Below are 21,144 nucleotides of genomic sequence, written 5' to 3' on the forward strand. Positions count from 1 at the left end.
AACTGAGGGAACACCAGGGCCCGTGCCCATCACAGCCCCCGAAAGCCGCAGGGCTGGAGCCGCTGACGGCCCAGGTAACTGGAGTGGGCAGGGGCCCTTGGCAGAGCCCCAGGACCCTCGGGGGTGGCTGAAGACACGGTCGCGGCAGCCCTGCGGGTTCACTGACTGAGTTGGAGGTGGAATGGCTGGCTCCTGCTGCGGTCACAGCCCTCACTTTGAGCATGGTGCCTCCCTTGTTTAACTTTGCAACGTTGCATCCTGTCTGTGGGGCCCCACACGGGGGGCAGGCCAGTGTCACCGCAGGGCTAAAACCACCCCTTTCCCAGGCCCCGTCCTTCCAAAGGCAAAGCCATTTCCCCCACGGAAGGGCAATAGAAGAAACGACCCCAAACTGAATTACCAAGTTGCCCGCCTCTTTCCTGAGCTGCGGGTAGAAGCAGGCTGGCTGCTGCAGAGCAAAGACAGGCGGGGGGCGGCCCTGGGGAACATACCACACTCAGATGCCTGTGGGGCCAGACTGCAGTGGCCGTGTGCAGCGCGCACAGTCTGGGTGTCTCAGGCCAAGAGCAGGAACCCCAAGACCAGGTGAGAGTACAGGGCAAGAGAGGAATGGACACAGCTAGCTCGGCCGTGCAGGGGCCAGTCCTCCAGGTCTGGGAGAGGAGCAGGCCACCCCATTACAGTGGGACCCGCACAGCACACTGCAGGGCCTCTACCCAGCCAGTGTTCTGCAGTGCCAGACCGTTTGATTTGGCTCTGACTTATTCCCTAGGCCAGAATGGAGGGGTGTCAGGCTCCCCATGCAGGGTGACTCATGACAGTGTGCCCAGAGCGCTCACTGGGTCCTGTGGGGCCAGAGGGCGTGAGCTCAGCGAGGGAGAGAGATCCCCCAACAGGGCTGCAGATGGGCCCCTGACCCGCAGCTCTTTGGGTTTCGTTGAATACCGCTGCCCCTGCTGAGCTCCAAGCGCAGGGATATGCTCTCCCACAGGAGCAGAGGCTGTGGTGAGCACCCCTCCCCAGCAGCTGAGAATGGAGAGAACAAGCGAGAGAGGAGCCGGAGGCTGAGCGGAGGTTTGACATTTATTTGCTGCAGGTCCTCAGCGCTAGTTTACAAGGCCGTGGCAAAAAACCAAGGAGTTAGAATCAGACTAAAAAACCCTGAAACGCTGCCCGCCCTGCCGGAGAGGCCTCTGCACAGAACTTGAACAATTACAAAATAACCTTAAAGGAGAAAACTATACAGAATATTTACACCTCTGATAAATAGACTAATACTGCTGTGGGTGCCTCTCTCCAGACCCAGTGCATCAGGGCCAGGGGGCCGTGCAGGCTGGGGCACCAGGCTGCTGGAGCCTGGGCAGCTTCCAGAGGAATCCTGTTCCCCAGACTGACCTCTCCTTCAGCCCCTGAGAGCAGCTGCCTTTCAGGCAGGTTCCAGCCCTTCCCAGGACACTCGTCCCCCTTCCCATGCTTCCCAGCCCTGCTGCTTCAGTGTGCCTGGGATGCTGCTGAACCTGCTCGCAGCCCACGAGGCCCAGGAACAGGGCCTGGGACAGGCTGACCCCAGAACAGGCTGACCCCGGGGAAGGCCAGGGCCGCAGGCTTCCTGCTGTCGGCTCGGCACTGCTGCGTGGCACTGCGCATCTGTGGAAGCTATGGCTACATGAGGGCGCAATGATGGTTTTCGGACCCTTGGCCTCCCCTTCCCAGAACCTCTGGGCCCGTCTGCTCCCATCTCTAACGAGCCCAGCTGCCCCTGTGTGTTCCAGAACTCACTGGGCTCGTCAAAGGAGCCCAGGACAGACCAGTGCCCTCTAGAACGAGGGTAGGTGGGTGGGCAAGGCACATGGGCTCCCCTTGGCTCACGTCAGGCTCACCGGCCAGCTCCCGTGGCTCCCGCCCTCCCCACTTAGCGATTCCACCCCCCTCCCAAACGAAACGCCTGCGACTGAGCGGCCCAGCCCCGACTGAGCAGTAACAGACAGAACACACCCCAAGTGCTTTAAAACGAGTGCCCAGCCCTGGGGGCCATGCCAAGTGGCTGTAGCTCTCCCCCCAGGGGAATTAGCAGAGGCAGGTGTACGGTACGCGTAGGCAGACAGCAGTCAAGCAGGAGGCAGCCCCAGGCTTGGGCAGGGCCCCCAGCCCCTCGCTGGCACGTTCGCCAGAGCTCCCATCCCATCCGCCCTGCCCCGCCCCACGCAGGCTGCCTGGGCCCCCATACACATCCACACCCCAGAGAGCATGCGCCATGTTTCCTGCCAGCCCTGGCGGCCGGCCTCAGGGACCTCCAGCTGGGTAGAAACGGCATTGCTGACAAATCCTCCTTGAGCTCCTTGCAGGTGAAGTGTCTCACTTGTAGGCGGCTCTGGCCCTCTCCCCCAGGCCGTCGGGACATGGGCTGAACACGGCTCCCTGGGAAGGGAGCCCAGAAGGGAGCTCCCAGCGCCAAGCCCCTGCTCATCTCACGTAGCTGCAGACTCATCACTGTGGCCCTAGGACTCCCAGCCCCACCCCCAAACACCTGCCCACCCCCCAATGGTAAAGAAATTGCAAAAGCTGAAGCTAGTCCCTGGGAATTCAGGCTGTGCTGGGCTGGGCTGCGGGAGAGGCCCTTGCCTGGCAGCCTGCTCTCTCCATCTCCAGGGGAGGGGAGCCTCTTGCTGCCCGAGACCGCCGACCTCACTCGGCTGGCCCAGGCTGCTAATGTCTCTTCATGGAGGACACTTTCTTCTTCCTTGCTGCCAGCATCTCATAGAAGGGGTCCCTGCTGATCGCTGCCCTGGGCAGGGAGAAAGGACGTGTGAAAGGGAGACCCAAGAGACCAGGGAAATCCCAGGTCAATCCTGTCCCCAGCTCGACGTAGGAGCTGCTACCCCAGTGGGGAAGGGTGGCCTGGCAGCAAAGGAACTGACCAGAACTCAGGAGATCTAGGCTCTCCCACAGACTCTGGGTAACCTTGGGCAGGTCTTGGGAGAATGTACGCCGGTCACCCCGGTCCCACGGCCCGGCCAGTGCAGCACCCTCCCTCTGCAGGGGCAGCCCAGAGAACCTGGCCCAGTGCACAGGCCGTATCCCCCCGCCACAGGGGGCTAGGCAACAACACTCACTTGATGCACTTGATCCACTCTTCCTTCTCCTCGGGGGTGGGGGCCGAGATGCGATACACCGTGTGGTTCCCCTCCACCACCCGGCCGTCTGCCTCCGTCTTACAGGCCTTGATCACTTGGTCTTTGTTGTCTGGGATGTAAAGCTCAAAGCAGTTCTGAGAAGGAAGGAGACATTTTAGCAGCGGCCTCCAGTCCGGCACATGGGACCTGCCCCTGCAGCTCAGGGGTCCTGGGGCCATGCCTGGGGAGGGGTAGGGTAGAGGGAAGACCCTGGGAGTCACACATGCCCTCCCGTCCAGTTACAGCCTGGGAATGTCCCCACTTTGGGTGAAATACTAAGTGTGCAACAAGAAATGCCTCTGTAGCAATCACGATGCTGCAGCTGCCCGGTCCAGTCGCCTGCTACAGAGCCGAGGGCTGGAGATGGGCGGGGGGAGGAGGAGGGCAGCCCATCCTCTGCTAGGGAAGGATTGGACATCTGGGGCCAAAGAAGCGAGCAGGTCTGAATGAGTGACACCAGTGCTGCCCTGCAGCCAGCTGCCCCCACTAAAGGAGCAACAGCCCCCACCCCATGTGCCTGGTCATGAGGGGAGAATGCTGCAGCCCCAGGCTCTCTCCTTGCCCTGCGGGGCCGGGGCAACATTCACACTACATCCCCCAAACACACAGACCCCAGGGGCCTCTGCTGGAAAAATGCACAAAGCCAGGTAAGGAGAAACTTCCCAGCTGGAGATTCCCCCTCCTATCACGAGCAGGGGCCATGCAGAGACTCACAGGCTTTTTGGAGTCCTCCACCTCGCGGATGCTCAGGTTCTCCAAGGGGATGATGCCACGAGGCTCCTTATCCTGCAGGAGGCCAAGCAAAGAGGGAAAATGTTAGCCACAGAACTGCGGGGACCCACCGACATCCAGATCTGCTCCTCCAAGGGCGTGGCTCCAGCCCTGGCCAGCCACTGGCTGCCCCCCAGGAGCAGGGCTGTGAGGGGAGGAAGTTGGTCGCCCCACAGCCTTAGCCAGCCTTCTGAAAATTCCCCCGCCCTGTGCACCAGCTGAGCTCCATGAACCTGGCCGGGGGGCGGAGAGACACACTCACCGTCGTGTACTCGAAATAGTAAAGGCAGTTGTCGGTCAGAATGAACCAGCGTCTCTTCCATGTCTTCACCCTGCCACCTGCCAAGTAAAGAGAGGGGCGGTTGACACAACACCCGCCCCCAAGCCTGGGCCCCAGAGCATGTCTGCCCCGGGGTGGGGGTCCGGCTCCCGGGCACGTCCAGGCTATGGCAGGGCGAGAGCCCCCGGACGAGGACAGAACAAACAAGCGTCTCGCAGAGCACGGAGCCAGGGCACAAGCGGCGTGAGCCAGCCCCGGTCAGTGACAGCTCGGGGCTGGTGCAGCAGCAACAGGCAGAGCGAAGCCACGGTGGCCGGGATGCGAGCGGCAGTGAGAAGCAGATTGAGGAGCCGGAGCTGGAGCAAGGGCTGATCTGACAGCCAGATGGCTCGGAGACGCGCCTCGTTCTGTACAGCGCTGTCAGAGAGCAGCCCAGGCTGGCCTGGACATAACGCTCTCGTTTCCCGTTTCTGGGTTTTTCAGCCAGTCGGAATCCGGCAGCCTAGGGTTTCTGGATTTTGGGTTTGTGCATATTTCACTCCAGAAGTTTCGAAATACGAAACTCACCCTGAAACGAAAAGTGCGGCTCCACACAGCTCCATCCCTGAACCCGGGGTCAGCAGACAGGCCAGGAGAGCCAGGTCCAGGGGAACCCCCACTCCTGAGTCACGTTGTCCACCCCATCTCATCCCCTCCAGGGACCCAGCCCTGGTCAGTCAGGGCAGGAATGACCCATTATGGGCCAGGTGGAAGGTGCCGACAGTCCTGGAGAGCAAACGCCCTGGCAGCAACAGGGCAAGCTGTCTCTGCCAGTGTGTCCTGGAGTGGGATGAGATGGGAGCTCATCCCCCAAGTCCAGGCCAGAGATAGATGAGGGGATCATGGGGGGCCAGCCGGGGGTAGTTTGTGACAGACAGGTGCCCTGCTAGGAACTGCACACCATCCCCTCTGCCTACCAAGAGCTTGCACTCCCTACTGACAGGGGGCTGGCTTGGACCCAGCACCTCAGAGGGGAAGGCCCTGGCTGCATCTCATTCCCAGCCCCCAGATGCAGGCTAGACCGTGACAGGGGGCTGGCTTGGACCCAGCACCCCAGAGGGGAAGGCCCTGGCTGCATCTCATTCCCAGCCCCCAGATGCAGGCTAGACCGTGACAGGGGGCTGGCTTGGACCCAGCACCCCAGAGGGGAAGACCCTGGCTGCATCTCATTCCCAGCCCTGAATACAGGCTAGAGCCAGCACCCCCGAGGGGAAAGGCCCTGGATCACACACCCCTGAAGCCAGCCAGTCTCGTGGAGAGGCTCGACGCTGCTGCTGAGGGCTGTTTAGATGGAGAGCAAAGTCACTGTTGGGCCCAGCCAGCCTGGGCTTCTGGTCAGGGAAATCCAGGGCTTTAAGGGGAGCTGAGAAGATTTCACCTGCCAGGGCTGAGCCAGGGCCTCCGACATCACTGGCTTGGTGAGGAGACGAGGGTAGAGGCAAGGCGTAGGACGGCTGCCTCTGTCTAGGAGCCAGTGGGTGAGGAATGGGTCCACAACTGCCATGTCTGCACAGAGATGCAGAGCACCTGGGGCCCCAAACACCCCTGCAAGCCTGAAGCTGCTGGGGCTCTTGGGGATGGAGGCCTGGCCCAGCCTCTCATGTCGGGATCCCCGTGCTCGGACAGCCTGCATGGCCAGGACTCCTGGGCTGACCGTGGGTGTTGGGTCCCCCTTGGTTGGCACTGGGCAGCGATGGCAAAGCTGCCTGGCTCTCCACCAGCCCAGGGAAGCAGGCACTGATTCTGGGAGGAGTGGAGGAGGAAACTCTGCTCACAGACCGTGGAGTGACCCTTCCAGCCACCCACAGGAGCAGACGCTGCCCAGCCCTGGGCACAGCCCCGCACAGAGACCCTGGACTCACAGCAGAGACAACACAAGCAGACAGTTCCAGTCAGCACCTGGGACAGCCCCCAGGGAACTCATGGGCTCCCCTCCCACACGCACCAGGGGTCCTGAGCCAGGCTGGCAGCAGGACGCAGCAGGCTGAGGGTTGCTCCCATGGCTCCCTGCGAGCTGCACCCTGGGGGGTCCAGGAAAAGGGGGATTCAGTTTCCCAGCTGCAACTAGAGCCCTGGAAACGGCCTCCCTTTGCCACTTGCAGTGGGGGGCACTGCACTGGCTCTGAGGGCAAGAGCACACAGCGAGAGGGCCGCCCCAAAGCCAGGCCACCTGGCCCTTGAGGGCTCGGGACTGCCAGTGCAAGAGGTATGGATGCAGGGCTGCAGCAGCTCCCCCCTCGCATGCTGCGAGATGCGCTGAGCCACCCCGAATATCTCCCGACACTTCACTCAACTGGGAGCTGGCTGTGAGTGCCAAGAAGCTGGGGCTCCACCAGGGGTGCTGTGGAGTAAGGAGTCACCCTGTGCACAACTCCCTCCCCAGGACCATGGCCCAGAGCTGGGGCTGGGCTCAGGCCTGCAGACTCGGGAGGAGCTGGCTGGGTTTGAGTTATTGAGGGCTGGCCAAGCAGGGAGAGGGGCTCCCAGAGGTCAGACAGGGCCCGAAGCGGAAGAGTCCCTGGCCTCAGCCCAGGATGCAGAGCGTGAGGGCAGGTCCCGCCGGAAGCGAGTTCCCCGGGGACTGCGGTCCGTCAGCAGCAGCAGCGAGCCATCACCAGCAATTCAAACCAAAAGAAAAACGAAAGGAAGGAAGCCCCAGCAGCCAGAGCAGAGCGAGGGAGGGGGTTGCGGGAGGGAGTGGGGTACGTACCTCCTGGAGTTTGGGGCAAGGGAAGGAAGAGCCAAAATCATGGAAACATACAAATGAGGGAGAAAAGAAAATTAAAACAAAGAAATTAAACCCGCCCTCGCCCTGGGGCAGCCAGCACTGCACGCTCGCGTCGGCCGGGGGATGGGGGGGGGGCCTGCCGCAGCCAACAGCTGCCACGGCCGGCGGGTGCCTGATTCACGGGCTCGGGACTCGCTCCCCGGGACACAGAGCCGGGAGCTCTGCTGGTTCACAGCCCTGCGCGGGCAGCACCCCACCTGCAAACAGCCAGCCTTTGGGACTGCTGGGTCTGGACAGGGACTCGCGTGGGGCCGGTTTGCCCAGGGAGTCGCTCGGCAGGCAGAGCCACCCAGCAGCCGGAGGCCAGTGGGTTTCGAGCTCAGACAGACGGGGGTAGACGGCCTGAGGTCAGCGTCAGAGACATGCTACCAGCTGTATAGACAGCAGCAGAGAGCCCACGGGGGGACATGGCCCTTCCCCCACCCGAGCCAGGCCCCACATCCCATCGCGACAGGCTGGGCCACCATCTAAGGCCAGGAGTGTCTGGGGAACGAAGGGTCCCCTGAACCCTGGAGAATGGGAAGGGATCCCTGCCAATGCCCCAGCCCAGGCTGGGGCCCCCTGCTCTAGGCATGTCCTGCATGTGAGTGGCAGGCCCTCTCCTGCTACTGACGGGCTGGCAACAAGGCAGAGAGAGGTTAGAGGGTAGAGTCCAAACCACAGCAAGAGCCCCAGGGAAAAGCCTCCAGATGGAGTCAGCTCCTGCCAGGACCTGTCGGGTCTCTGCAGCCCCAGCTCTTGACCGGGGCACAGACAAGAAAACTCCAACATAGCTACTGAACCAAAGAAACCCATGAGCCAGAGGGCGGGCCACGCAGCTGGGGAGGGGCTGTTGGTGCTGTGGGGAGCTGCAGCCGGGGCGCGGGGATGCCATGCATGTTGCCTGCATGTGGAGCCAGGATGTGCAAGGTGATGATGCTCTGGGGAGGGTGTGCCAGGAACCAGGCTGTGGCACGGAGGAGATGCACGCAGCTTGGGGCAGCTCGCAGATCGCCTTCTGAGTGAGTGTGGCGAGAGGCACTCCAGCAGGATGTAGCCAAGACGCTGGGCGCCAGTCACCATCCCCCAACCAGCCCCTCCCCACCAGTACTGCAACCCCCCAGACCTCCTCAGCCCTCCCCCCCCAGGACCTTCCCCCCCGGCATTAAAGTCCCCAGAATTTCCCCTCCCTCCCAGGACTGCAGCTCCCAGGACCTCCCCAACCCTCCCGGAGCACTGAAGCCACCAGGACCATCCCCCATCCCTCCCACCCTGCCAGCACCATGGTCCCTGGGACACCCCCCACAGCACTGCAGCCCCCAGGACTTTCCCTTCCCCTCCCTCCCAGCACTACAGACCACGGGACCTCCCCTGCCTGCCAGCACTGCATCCCCCAGGACCGCCCCATCCCTTCCCACACAGTCACCAGAAAGCGAGGCTGGATTCCCAGGGAGACCTGGCCAGCCTTGGTGACAGCCAGCAGGGTCGCCGAGTGCCACTGAGGGCCAGGCGGGGCCGACGGGGGTTCCAGTACCGGTGAAAGTGCCTTGGGGAGGCTGCACAGCTGTGGCCACGACATGCAGCTTTCCCTGCAGGCTGAGCCATGTGCCATGGAGCTCGCTGCCCGTCGCTAGCACCCCGAGCAGGGGGCGGAGAGGGTGCAGGCACATTGCTGTGGCCACGCTCGGCTCCTGGGGGCGAAGCGCTCACCGAGTTTCAGCAGCCAGCCTTCGCGGTCGGGGTTGAAGAAGGTGTGGGTGAGGTCGTTGCCGTCATCCTCGGGGATTTTGAAGGGCTCGTTCTTTATGCTCTCGTAGAGATTCTGGCACAGAGAGAAGCACACGAGGGTCAAATCCAGGGTGCAGCTCCCCGGGGCCGAGGGAGCAGAGCCTAGGGCCAGCGAACCCCAGGCCAGGCAGCACAGTGAGCCCCAACCCTAGGTGCCAACGAAGGCAGTACCCCCTGCCTGCCCACGCCCTCACCCTGAGCAGCTCCTCCGGCAGGTCGCCCCCGTCGTTGATGCCCCGGTTCATGGCGATGAAGCGCTCCACCGCGGGCTTGTCCTTGACGTTGGGGTTGTGCAGGCTGGTGTTCAGCATGATGATGGCGAAGGAGAGGACGTAGCAGGTGTCTGCAGGGCACAGAGAGGCGGGTCAGCTGGGCTCCGGGCAGGCCAGGCACATGGCGAAGGGCAGAGAGGCCAGGCTGGGAGCACCCTGGACAGAGCAGTCCCCAGGCTCATTCCCGGCAAACACGGCCACACTGGGCCTGTAGCCCAAACCCAGCCTCCACTCCTTCCGTGGGCCGCCGGGGAAGCACAGACCCCATGCCCCAGCAGCAGGAGGGGTTCAAAGCCAGGGATCAGGCAGGCCTCTCCTGCTCTCTCCAGGGGCCTCTGGGTTTGGAGTCGGCCTGGCAAGGAGGGGCTCCGGGGCAGGCCGAGGCCCGGTCGTCGGCGTGCTCCTGCCCCGCGGGGAGGGCTGTTACCTGTGGACTGAAAGACGCCTGGATTGCACTGGCAGTACCGCTGGGCAAACGCCTCCATCATCCGATCGATCTTCTGCGCCTCGCCCGGCAGGCGGAAGCTCCACAGGAACTGCCTGCGGGACCGGGTGGGTATCAGCTGCGTGGGGGGCCGTGTCCCCCGGGACGGGCCTCGGAGACCTTCCTCCCTCATCTCGGGCTGACACCCCACAAGGGCAGGGGACAGTCCCTCACCACCTAACCTGCTCAGGCCCACCCTCAACAGCGTCAAGCGGCTGCCCCCGCCAGAGCACCCCGGGCACCGGCCCAGGCAGCTCACCCCACCAGGGCTCGCCCCTGCCCCCGGGGATGGGGAGACAGGTGCCCGAGGTGACGGCTCAGTCCCCCCCACACACTCACCGCAGCGCTTGCACCAGGTTGAGGTCAGTGAATTCGTGCAGCTCCACGAAGGCGTGCAGGACCTGGATGTTAAACTCGTCTCTGCCGGGACAAAGGCAGAGCCCAGGGGCCCGAGTCACGGCTGCACCACACCCCCAGGTCATATACTGCCCCAGCCAGCCCTCCCCAGGGTCGTGGGCTGTAGTAGTACCCTCACCCCTCGGGGGCAGCCCTAGACACAGAGGGAGCAAGGAGGGGAACAGGTACAGCCCAACCCCAGGCCTAGTTTACACATTCGGGCCTCCCATAAGCACCAGTCTTGAGGGCTGCCCGGCCCTGCCGGCCCGGGCGCCCAGCACCAAGCCATGGGGCAGGTTCTGGGCACTGGCCCCAGCTACTCATTTCAGGGACCTGGCAGCTGCACTGTCTCCTCCGCCCCCCTGACCATGCCTGGTGCAGGCTGGGTCTGGAGCGGGGCCCTGCTACCTGTGCGGCCAATAGCTAGCGGCGTCTCTGCCTTCACCCCTGCATGCTGCATGCCCTCTGCTCCAGCAGCCACCAACCCACGCCCCTCCCATGGCTGCCGTGGCCACAGGACCCGGGGGCAGATGGGAACTGCCAGCCCCATGTCCTGGCTCTGGCAGCAGCCAATCCCTGGCGCCTTAGTCCAGGCCAGCGGTCCCGTCCCATAAGGCACTGAGGGGAGATTCCTCCCTGCCCCTTGCAGCGATCAGCTGGTGCCCTGGGCACAGATTCCACCACCATGCCCAGCAGCTGGTACCTCTCGCCCAGGTAGTCGCCAATGGCCGTCTTGTTTAGCCCCTCCCCCTTGTAGAGGAACTGGGCGATGTCCTCACAGGTGTTCTTCAGCAGGTCGTTCTCAATCAGGAACTGGATCCCCTGGGAAGGCGGGAGAAGAGGGCCTGTGACTCCAGCCCTCAGCACTGACGGCCATTGCCCTGAGGGGCACAGCTGAACCCATGCCAGGAGGAGCAGGAGGCTCCTCCGCATCCCCATCACCAGCCCAGCACAGGGAGCCCTTGCTGCGAGCAACCAGCAGGAGCCCTCTGGGCGCAGGAGGCTGCCCCCTGCCAAGGGTCCCATCCCCCAGGAACCCACCCTGCCAAGGGAGCCTGGGAATCCAGCAGTGCTCCAGTCCGATGAGGTGGGGGCCCTAGGTAAGAGCGATGGGAAGGGGACCCTGAAGGCAGAAGCAGTGCAACAGTGAGAAGCCCCCTCTGTGGATGGGGTCCCCAATCCCCAGACCCTTCCATTCTGTCCAGCACATGGTGCTCCCCAAATCCCAGCAGGGAGCATGGCCTGGAGCGTCTGTCCCAGCGACTTGGGGAGGCTGCGTTTGCAGTGCCTGGACCCCAAGCTGAATGGGGCAGAAACCACCACCCTCCCCTGGTGCTGTGATTGCAATGAGACACCTCAGCGTCTCTGCCGGCAGCCCAGCCCCTGGGGCATTGCCCTTACCTTTTTGGGGTCCATGTTGAACTTCTTCCTGCCCATTGCCACCTGCTTGTTCCTCTGCATGGTTTTCCTATAACTCACAAAGGCCAGCAATGAACTCCGGGAGTGGCCAGGCTCCCGGCCTGGGGCTCCCACCCTTGGAGAGGCAGGGTTAGACTCCCTGTGCCAGCCTGCGGCCTCTTCTTGACCCAGAGAGACCCATGTGAGCCCCACCCGGGGTGACTAGCAACCCCCTGCTCTCTGCGCCTGGGCCTGGAGGCTGCAGCCCCTGAACGCGGCACGAGCCAGAGCCCAGGCCATTTCCAAGAGCTGTTTTGGGGGGAGGTTCTCAGAGCCCTCAGCTCCTCTTTGTTAAAGGATCCCACAGCATGCCAGGAAAACCAGAAGGCAGGCCCTGCCCCCAAGGGCTGGCATGCCTGCCCCGGGGCTGGTGCATGGAGGGGCAGAGGGCCCGGTGCAGGCACAGCCCGGGGGCGAGAAGGGGCTTTGTACAGACAAAGTACACAGGTGGCTGCTCCTGGCTGGCCCCGCACTCTGCTCTCGGGGATGGACGGGGACTCGGGGGCCTGGGAGCTCTGGCCCAGCAGGCTGCAGCTTCGCCTGGTGAGACTCCAGGGGGAGGGGAACCCTGACGGGAGGGTGATTGGAAGAGATGCTGCAAGTCAGTTTCCATTGGCCATCAGGGCTCCCTAATCCCATGGCACCGTCTGCACCAGCTCAGAATAACAAAGGCAGACAGTCTCCAAGGCCAGACGGAGGGGCCGGGCCGTGGAAAAACAGGGCCATTTGGAGCAGCGGATCAGGCCGGAGATCCCGTTACCGCATTAAGGAATAAGAGTCGGCCTGGGAATGCCAGCCATCGCCGGCACTCGTGGGTCTGTGGCCTCGTTAGCCAACACCCCTCCCTCAGCCGGCAGCCAGGCTGGGGTTATGCTGGGCCGAGAAGCTGAGAATGTCCCGGCTCATCCCCGCACTCCTCGGGCGCAGCTAAGGCTCCTCTGGGGCCTTGCTTCCCCCCGCAGGGACTGGGCCCCAGGAACAGCCTGCAGCTCAGGGGCAAGCTGCACAGCGCCGGAGGGCTGGGTGTCACTCTGCTCAGCCGAACGTGGCCGCTCCCCCTCTTGCTCAGCCAGCTGGGTCGCAGGCAGGACTCACCTCTCTTCCGTGGATCCCAGGTTCTCAATTTCATTGGTCACCTCTGCTATCTCATCTCTCAGCCGCTAAGAGAGACAGAGAGACACACGGTGAGGGGGGGGGGGGGAGCAGAGACCTCTCTCACCATGGCATGGGGGCTCACCACCTCCCCCAGCCCATCCTGAACCCTCTGCGCCTCTCCAGCCCTGTCAATCCAGGAGCTCACACCCCATTAACTCACTCACCCTCCCAAACCCCAGGGTGGGGATATTGCCCAATTCCAGAGAGGGGAATGACCTGTCCAGGGTCACACAGCCAGCAATAGGACCCAGGAGCCCTGAAGCCAGGGTCCCTGCTCTGAGCCTATGGCCAGCACTCCCTGGGGCGGTGCACCTGGAACCAGGCTCTGCCAGGACAAGCCCAGACAGACAGGCAAGGGACACAGACCGTGCCAGATACAGCCCAAGGTTAACTGCCAGCCAGGCCAGAAACCTCCCCCACACCCACGGGCAGGAGAGCAGCCTTGACCCTCTCCAAAGAGGGCCAGCTGGGGCGAGTGCCAAGGACAGAGCTGCCCAGAGACCCTAGCGAGCCCCTCGTCTAACTCCCACTCCCTGAGATGCAGCACTGCAACCCAGCAAGCTCATGGCAGCGCTCAGCAAGCGAGCAGGGAGCCGCAGTGCTGTAGGCGCTAATCTCCGAACAGCATCAAGGCGCTCTGCTCCCACAGGAAGGAAGAGGCCCAGAGGTTAACGTAATTACGCTCTAATCCTTTTAGTTCATGCCCAGCATATGGCGGTAATTAGACTCCACTGCCTTAATCATTGACATGATTGACGAGTGTCCCAGATGGGCCCCAACACCCCACCCAGCAATCGGAACGCCCTGGAGCAAGGGCCTGGCCTGGCTCAGCAGCCCCCAATCGCCCCCTGGGCTGCACCACAGGACGCAGCCAGCACCTGGGCCCTGAAGAGGGGTCAGAGGTCATCAGAAAAGGCACCAATGTGAAACACGGAAAAAGCAAGAAACCCGAGAGCCCAGCATCCCCTAAGAGCGGAGAACAGACTGGGAGAGGGGTCCTGCCAGGGAGGGGGCAGCAGCAGCCTCCAATGCCAGGGCCATCCCATGAGATCAGTGCAACCAACCCAAGGACTGGCCCCCATCCTGGCTGCTGAGATGCCACCCAGCCCCCAGCTGTAGGGAGAAGGGGGCATCGCTGGGAGAGACAGCGCAGTGCACTGCTGATGCGGGGGCACAGTCACGGCAAGCTCCTGGCCTGCTCCACTCTGCCCCAAGCACCCGGCAGGCCGGCTTCAGCCTCCTGGACTTACTTTCCTTTGGCTCCAGAAATGTCAGGGGAAGAGCTGCTCTGGGCAGCCAAGGTGTGGGGCAGGAAGGGGGATGGCACAGGAGCTGTTCTCAGGCCACAGGCCCTGCACCGGGCCAGGGCTCACCAGCACAGGCGGAGGGCTAAGGGGGCATGTTCTGAGCTGAACTTGGCCAGCAGCCGGAGGGTGGAGCTGGCCTGGCCCTGAGGGGTCGCCATGACTGCCCGGGAACAGGGCTTCTGGGTGGGCAAGCAGGGGAGGGAGACACCAGCCAGCCAGAGAGCAATCTGTTCCCTGGGCAGCACTGGCTGGGGCCCTGCCCTGAGGCTGGAGGGGCAGGTGACAGGGCCCTTCCCACAGGTTGGGAGGAGCAAGGGCCAGAGGGGAGAGAACCAGTTACTGTGCTGCAGTGCCGAGGAGAATGCCCCCAGAGCAGGGCTGCTGTTCTGGAGATGGGGTGGAGCGGACACCGACTCACTTCTTCTGGCCCTCACCAGTTTGTGTTGGGCAACGGGAGGCCGGTGCCAATGAGCTAACAGAGCCCTGCCCCATTGAGCACACAGCGTGAGAGCTGGGCATGGGGCACTGCGGGGGTGGGAGGAATGGAGCCAGGAGACCAGTGGCCCAATTCCTGCGTCCTCCCCTGTCTAGGAGGGGTGGGGGGGGGTCCCCATCACTGCCACAAGCCACAATGACTTGACAAGCCCAGGCGAGAACAGGGCAAGGCCACAGCGAGGTGATTTGGCTAATTCAGCAATTTCTCTCCCCTCCTTGTTCCCTGGGCAGCAGCAGTGCCGAGGAACGCCCTACACACTGATGTGCCGTGACACTCGTCCCTCTCCCGCGGGGACGGGGACGAGGCCAGACGGGCTGCCAAGAACAGAGCATCTGGGGCGGGAAGGGGAGAGGAACAGCAGGCCAGCCGCAGAGCTCAACATGCCGATGGGGAAAGCGTCCCAGGCTCCAGCCAGCCCAGGCCAGGCCAGGCTCGGCCCAGAGCGCGTCTCAGAACGAAGGGCACCTGCGGATAATTCCAGGTCTGAGCGGAGCCGGGCTCCTCTCCAGCACCTCCCACCCCCTCACCTGTATGTCGGCCAGCAGCTCCTGCTTGCGGCGACGGATGTTCTCCAGCTCCTGGCACTCCTCTGGGGTCAGGTCACTGGGGACTGCGGGGGGAGAAGAGAGAGGGTTAGGCCTGGCACCTGCACCCTCCTGAGCCCTGTGCTGTCCAAGCTGGGAGCTCCCCTGGCTATGCTGCCGGGCTATGCTGGGGTGTCCGGACTCTGTCTGTGCCCCCCACGGTCCCTGAGCAGGACAGGACCAGGGGGCAGTCCTGCCTAGCAAGCAGCACTCCCCATAGGCTACCACCACCCACTCTGCTGCCAGCAGCCTGACTCCTGACTACAGCTTGGGGTCTGCACTGCCTGCCCCACTTTTCTGGGGTGGAATCTGGCTTTTCCGCTGGCCTTCCCAGGGCCCCGCTCCGGCACCCGCAGGCAGAGAACAGCCACGCTAGACCATGGGGAGAGCTGAGTGAGAGCTGCATGCAAGGTCTGGCCTCAAACCTGCCTTCAGCCAAAGAGCACATCTGGGGGCTACTCCCACCTCAGAAGCCCCCCACAACCCGCCCAGAAACTCAACCTCCTCCTCCCAGCCATAGCCCCCTGCACCCAGAAGGCAGTTCCCGGGCAAGCCAGCAAGGGAACCACAGCACCCCTTTCACAGGGGCCTGCAGAGCAGGGGTCCCTCTGGATGTCAGCTTATCTAAGCCCTCGTTCCTGGCTGCAGGGCCCACCTATCTGCGTGCATGGGCCACAGCCCCTCCCCCTGAGAACCCTTCCCTTTCCAGGCCCCAGACAGCGGGGTGGCAGGGCGCGCCGGGCGCTCCACCCGAGGAGTGCGACTGTCCTTCACGTGCCGCGCTCCTCCCCAGCAAGCCAGCGCTGGCGGGGGGGGCTCCCTCCCGGCTTGACACTGCCACATTCCTGCTGATTCAGCAGCCCGGGACAGAGCAGCGAGCTCTGCCCAGGGCCTGCCACCAGCCAAGTAGACGCAGGGAGAGTGGCTGCAAAGGGCCAGCTGGCTAAACACCCACCCCATCCCCCCATCAACAGGGCCATGGGAGGCCAAGCCCAGGCTCAAACCTTTTTAGCCAGAAAGCAGCCACTGCAGAAGGCCCCTCCCCCTCCACACAGCCACCCCTCTCCAAACACACTCCGAGGGGGGACAGGGACCCTGCCTTTGGCAAAGATTAACTGGGAGCCCAGCCCAGGGTCTGTCTCAGAGAGGAGATAGAGCTCCTGACACAACAAGGGCCCATTGTGCCGCCTGAATAGACAAACCAAACAACAAGGGAAGCTGCTTTTTGTTGCTTTGCAGTTTTTAACATGCGGGCAGGAGCCCAAAGCTGCATCTGCTGCATACAAAGGAGAGACAACTCTTCAAGGGATAGTGCCCCGTCCTGGTGGCTGGGGTCACGTGGCAGCCCACCACTACCCCAGGGAGGACGGGCAGAGCAACGACTGCCATGAAGTCAAGTGACTTCCCTTGTGCTGCCCTCTTGCTGCAGGGACTTGGGGCCCAGGCCGCTTGTGCCCCCCAGCAGCAGGGGGGGGGAAGGGTTCCTCACACCTCGAATGACGCCGGAGGGCGGCTCAGCACGCCAGCCATCGGGCTCCCAGCGGCAGCACAGCCCGAGGAGAGTGCTACCACGCACGGTAGAGCAGGGGCCTCACCCTGGGCGCTGCCTGCTCCATCTCCCCGCCCTCTGCTCCAGAGCTGGTTGCATTTCAGTGCCCCTTGCAGTTAGTGCAGGGCTATGGGACCCCCCGCCCAGATGAGTTCCTCCCCCCCCCAGCTTGTGGAGCAGAAGGAGCATGACAGTGCCATCCCAGTCCCCACTATCCCTCACACAGCCTGGGAAACTGAGTCACAGACAGGGACGTGACCCTGTCCAAGGCCTCACAAGGCAGTAGCAGCACTGAGAATAGAACCCAGGCGTCCTGGTGCTCGTTCCTGCCCTAGCCAGCAGGCAAGGTTCCCTAGCATTGTCCCTCCCGAAGACAGAGCACCAGGCAAGCCCTGCAGGAGGCTACCATTTCAGCCAGCAAATCGCATGCATTAAGACCCCACTTGTGGGATGAGCGTGCCAGTGTCCGGCTCATTCAGAGCAGATCCCTCTGCAGAGAGGGGAGGGCTGTGGGAACCCCCCATGTGTCCTTCCTGCCCAGGCATTCTCCCTGGTGCCTATCTCACCATCTCTGCACCAGACACCCTCCAGCTGGGCTCAGGAGCCACCCCCCTCCCACGTCCCAGCTCCTCTCCCCCTGCCAGGTAGCCGGTACAGCGCTCAGGGAAAACCACCTGCCTAGTCCAGGGAGCTGGCAGCAGCAGGATCCCCAGGGGCCGGCTCCTGGCCAGCCCGGCTCTGGCGCTGTGCCCCTCCAGCCTGGTGGGAGAGGAGCCCCCCGAGGGCCCCAGCTCCGCCCTCGCCCGCCGCCCCAACCCTGAAGCTCAGCGGGGCTCTGCTGCCAGCCTTGGCAGGCGCTGCTGAGTGAGCGGCCCCCCGGCCTGGGGGAGCCCACGGCGCCCTTGCCCCACGGCACGCGCCAGGCCCCCCGGATCAGGGCGCTAGGCGCAGTGAGCGGGCTGGGACCCCCGCCCCCACGCAGACCCACCCAGGGCCGAGAATCAGAGGGGGGGGCAGCCCCCCCCCCCAGGACCCGAACTCCGTGTAAACGCCCCCGGCACCAGCCCAGCCCCCATCAGCGCGCGTCCCGCCCCCCGGGCTGTCCCCGGCCAGGGCCCCTAACGGCGGAGCGGCCACGCCGGGGTCTCGGGGCCGGGGTCCCGCCAGGGCCCCCGATCCCGCTCCCCCCCCCCGGGCGGACGGGTCCCGGAGCCCCCGCCCCGCATCACCGCATCGGCCCCGGGCTCCCGCGGCGGCAGCGGCCCGGCGCCCCGAGCAGCGCGGCGAGCCCGGCCCGGCCCCGCATTAACCCGCGGCGAGCCCGGCCCGGCCCCGCATTAACCCGCGGCGAGCCCGGCCCCACCTCCCCGGGCTGTGCGGGCCACGGGGCGCCATCACCCCGCTCCCCGCCGCTCCGACTGCGCCGGGAGCGTCCGGGGCCAGGGCGAGCCAGCCCCGCCGCCGCCAGAGCTCAGCGGCTTTCGGGGTGTTGCCTCCCGGCCCGTTCTTGCACTGAGCAAGCAGCAGGAACCCCACTAACTCCTCTGGGCCAGGGATTCATCCGGTGCCCTGCCTGGCCCCCCTGCCTGGCCCTGGGGCCCCTGCCTGGCCCGCTACCCTCCAGCAGATTCAGAGCCACCATGTTCTGAAGCCCCGCCAGGCTGGTCCAACAGCCGGGCATGCCCCGCCGGGCGGTCTGCTGGCAATCACCAGCCCAAGGGGGTCTCTCAGGACTCCCAGCACCTTGAAAAATACCCAAAACTTTTACAACCCTCCAGTTCTGTAGAGCACAGGGCAGGTGGGACCCTCTGGGTCAAGTCCAGCCCAGCCCCAGCAGTGAGCTAGCTCCCTACCTTCCAAGTGCCGATGGGACCCTTGTGACCATCTAGTCTGACCTCCTAACACGGCCAGAGACCTGCCCCAAACAATGCCAAGAGCAAAGCTGTTAGAGAAACATCCCATCCTGATGTAAAGAACTGCCAGCCAGTGAGGGAGAATCCACCACAACCCTTGTAAACCATTCCAATAGTTAATTACCCTCCATGGTAAAAACGTACACCTTATTCCAGTGCCAAATACAGAGCTAAAATCACCTCTCCGCTCCTACCCGAGATTCCCATTTATGCATCCCAGGATCGCATTAGTCCTTTGGCTACAGCTCATGTTCAGTGGATTATCCACCACAACCCCGGAGGCTTTTTCAGAGTCACTGCTTCCCATCCCTGGAAGCATGGCCTACATCCTTTGTTCCAGAGGCATACATTTACATTTAGCCATATTAAAATGCATATTGTTTACTCTCACCCAGCTTACCAAGTGATCCAGATCGCTCTGAATCAGAGACCTGTCTTCTTCGTTATTTACCACTCCCCCAAGGTTTATGTCATCTGTAAACTATCCATGAGGAGTTTGGGTTCTCTTTCAGGTCAGTGATACAAATGTTAAACAACATGGGGCCATGTACTAATCCCTGTGGTTCCCCACTAGGAACCCACCCACTCGATGGAGATTCCCCATTTAGAGTTACATTTTGAGACTGTGTGCCAGCTAATCATTCTTAAATGTAACCCAGGCCATCTTCCAACTAGTCTGCTTGCCCCCAGTACTGCTATTAGGAGGCTGTTCCAGAACCTCCCTCCTCTAACAGCTAGAAACCGTCTTCTACTTTCCAGCCTAAATGTATTCCTGGACAATTTGTCCCCATTTGTTCTGGTGCCAGCATTGTCCTTTAGCGTCAATAACTCCTCGCCCTCCCTGGGGTTTACCCCCAACGTGTTTATAGAGAGCAATCCGATCCCCTCCGAGCCTTCCCTTTGCTAGGCTGAACAAGCCAAGCTCCGTTAGTCTCCTCTGGTCAGCTCAGCTCTCCACTGCCCCGATCATCCTAGCAGCCCTTCTCTGCACCTGCTCCACTCTGAATTCAGCTTTCTGGAAGTGGGGGGACCAGAAGTGCACACGGTTTTGCAGGTGAGAACTTGCTAGTGCCTTGTACAATGGCATTAGTATTCCCCTGTCTGTACTGGAAATACCGTGCCTCATACATCCTAGGATCGCATTTACCTTTCTCACAGCCGCAGGACATCGGCAGCTCATGGGTCTCCTGTGATCAATCAGCACACCCAGGTCTTTTGCCTCCTGTCATTATCAACTAATGAGCCCCTGGCACAGAGACCAATAAGAATTTCTGCTAAGTACATAGCCATTATATGGACAACATACCCCCATATCTCAATGTCTGTACTTTGACCCATTAAACTTTTACCCCCAATCAGGGAGATTGCAGATTATGTATTCTTTACGCCACCTGTTCCTAAACCGAATTTCGCACCCCTTGATAATCTGTACCTTATTCCCTGATAACCAGAAACTTCTCTGCTTAAACTCTGTACCGTTTTCTTTTTACTTCAACATCTTAATAAAACTATTAAATTTCATCCCATTTCGATTACTTCAGGCCTCAAAGTCATCCAATTCTTTCTGTAGAATAGCTGCTAATTTTAATGACATTGCCTACCTGTTAGTAGCACCTCCTCTTTTGTCATCTCTGTCTTTAACAATGCCTCTTTATTAATTATTATTATTTATACTGTGGTATGCCCAGAGGCACCGGTCACAGACCAGGACCTGAAGTGCTAGGCACAGTACAAACAACACAAAGACAGCCCCGCCCAGATCACCAGAGAAGAGCAGGTCTCTCTCCCCAGCATCCTCTATGATGAAGACCAATACAAAGAAATCACTAAGCGTCTCTGCAATGTCCTTCCCCTCCTCCCTTTAGTCCCTGGCAATCCAGCAGACTCATCAAGCTTCCTGCAGGCTTTCTGCTGCTGACATATTTAAAGAATTTTTTGTTCTTCTGCCTTTTACAGTTTACTCTCAAATCCTTCTTCGCGGTCCTAATTTCTATTGGATGTTCTCCATCATGGCTTAGGGGGCTTTCTAATGCTCTAGGACTGGACTTCTGCTTTCTGAAGGACCAGCCCCCTTTGACTGCAGTACTCTCCTGTCCCGTGCCACTTAAGCCTGGTGCTTTGCTCCGGATGCACCACGCGGGCAGCTCCAGTCACTTCTCCTCTCCAGGCTCAGCATGGAAATTTTCTCACTTCTGATGATGGGGCCTTTTTGACTAGCTTCCCCTTTCCTGGAACTCCCCCTTCTAAAGGTCAGTGCCAGATGACCTCCAGATTTGACTGGATCGATTCCGAGCATGACCAGCCCCAGACATGTATGCAAAATTCCCCAAGCAGGCCCTCAAAGTTAGGAGTCTGTCTTAAAAAGCATGCAGCATTTTTTAAAAACGGGGCAGTTCTCTGCCTCATGGTCTGAGGTTTCTGGGCGCACTTACGTCATGCTTTCAAGCTTCTCTCCACAACCAGCTAGAAACATTGACCTAAAATAAAGCAGAGGCTCTCGCCTAATCACAGAGCTGGAACTGGAGCTTTGAGACCACCAGACACCATGAGACTTGCAATAACGTCACCTGAGTTGGCATCACTGGACCCCCCCCCAGGATGCTGAACGTGATCACAGTGTGGTCACAGGTTTCAGAGCAGCAGCCGTGTTGGTCTGTATTCGCAAAAAGAACAGGAGGACTTGGGGCACCTTAGAGACTAACCCATTTATTT

The 21,144-nt window shown here is 61.8% G+C and overlaps 1 protein-coding gene across 4 annotated transcripts in view; it reads right to left on the minus strand.

Annotated features, from left to right (window-relative positions):
* Positions 1 to 1,065: 1,065 nt before the first annotated feature.
* The window catches only part of CYTH1 (cytohesin 1), a 42,768-nt gene continuing 22,689 nt past the window's right edge, over positions 1,066 to 21,144 (minus strand). For all 4 annotated transcript variants that reach the window (XM_084646607.1, XM_084646605.1, XM_084646604.1 and 1 more), the window contains exons 2-13: positions 14,914 to 14,996; positions 12,524 to 12,588; positions 11,372 to 11,438; positions 10,674 to 10,792; positions 9,914 to 9,994; positions 9,518 to 9,630; positions 9,013 to 9,161; positions 8,741 to 8,852; positions 4,207 to 4,283; positions 3,888 to 3,959; positions 3,114 to 3,268; positions 1,066 to 2,785 (exon numbers count right to left, since the gene is read on the minus strand). In XM_084646607.1, the coding sequence (XP_084502733.1) occupies positions 2,707 to 2,785; positions 3,114 to 3,268; positions 3,888 to 3,959; positions 4,207 to 4,283; positions 8,741 to 8,852; positions 9,013 to 9,161; positions 9,518 to 9,630; positions 9,914 to 9,994; positions 10,674 to 10,792; positions 11,372 to 11,438; positions 12,524 to 12,588; positions 14,914 to 14,996 (1,172 nt within the window). In that variant the 3' untranslated portion in view covers positions 1,066 to 2,706. The remainder of the gene's footprint in view (positions 2,786 to 3,113; positions 3,269 to 3,887; positions 3,960 to 4,206; positions 4,284 to 8,740; positions 8,853 to 9,012; positions 9,162 to 9,517; positions 9,631 to 9,913; positions 9,995 to 10,673; positions 10,793 to 11,371; positions 11,439 to 12,523; positions 12,589 to 14,913; positions 14,997 to 21,144) is intronic.

Source organism: Lepidochelys olivacea (genome assembly GCF_965140295.1).
Source record: "Lepidochelys olivacea isolate rLepOli2 genome assembly, chromosome: 14".
Taxonomy (NCBI): domain Eukaryota; kingdom Metazoa; phylum Chordata; order Testudines; family Cheloniidae; genus Lepidochelys; species Lepidochelys olivacea.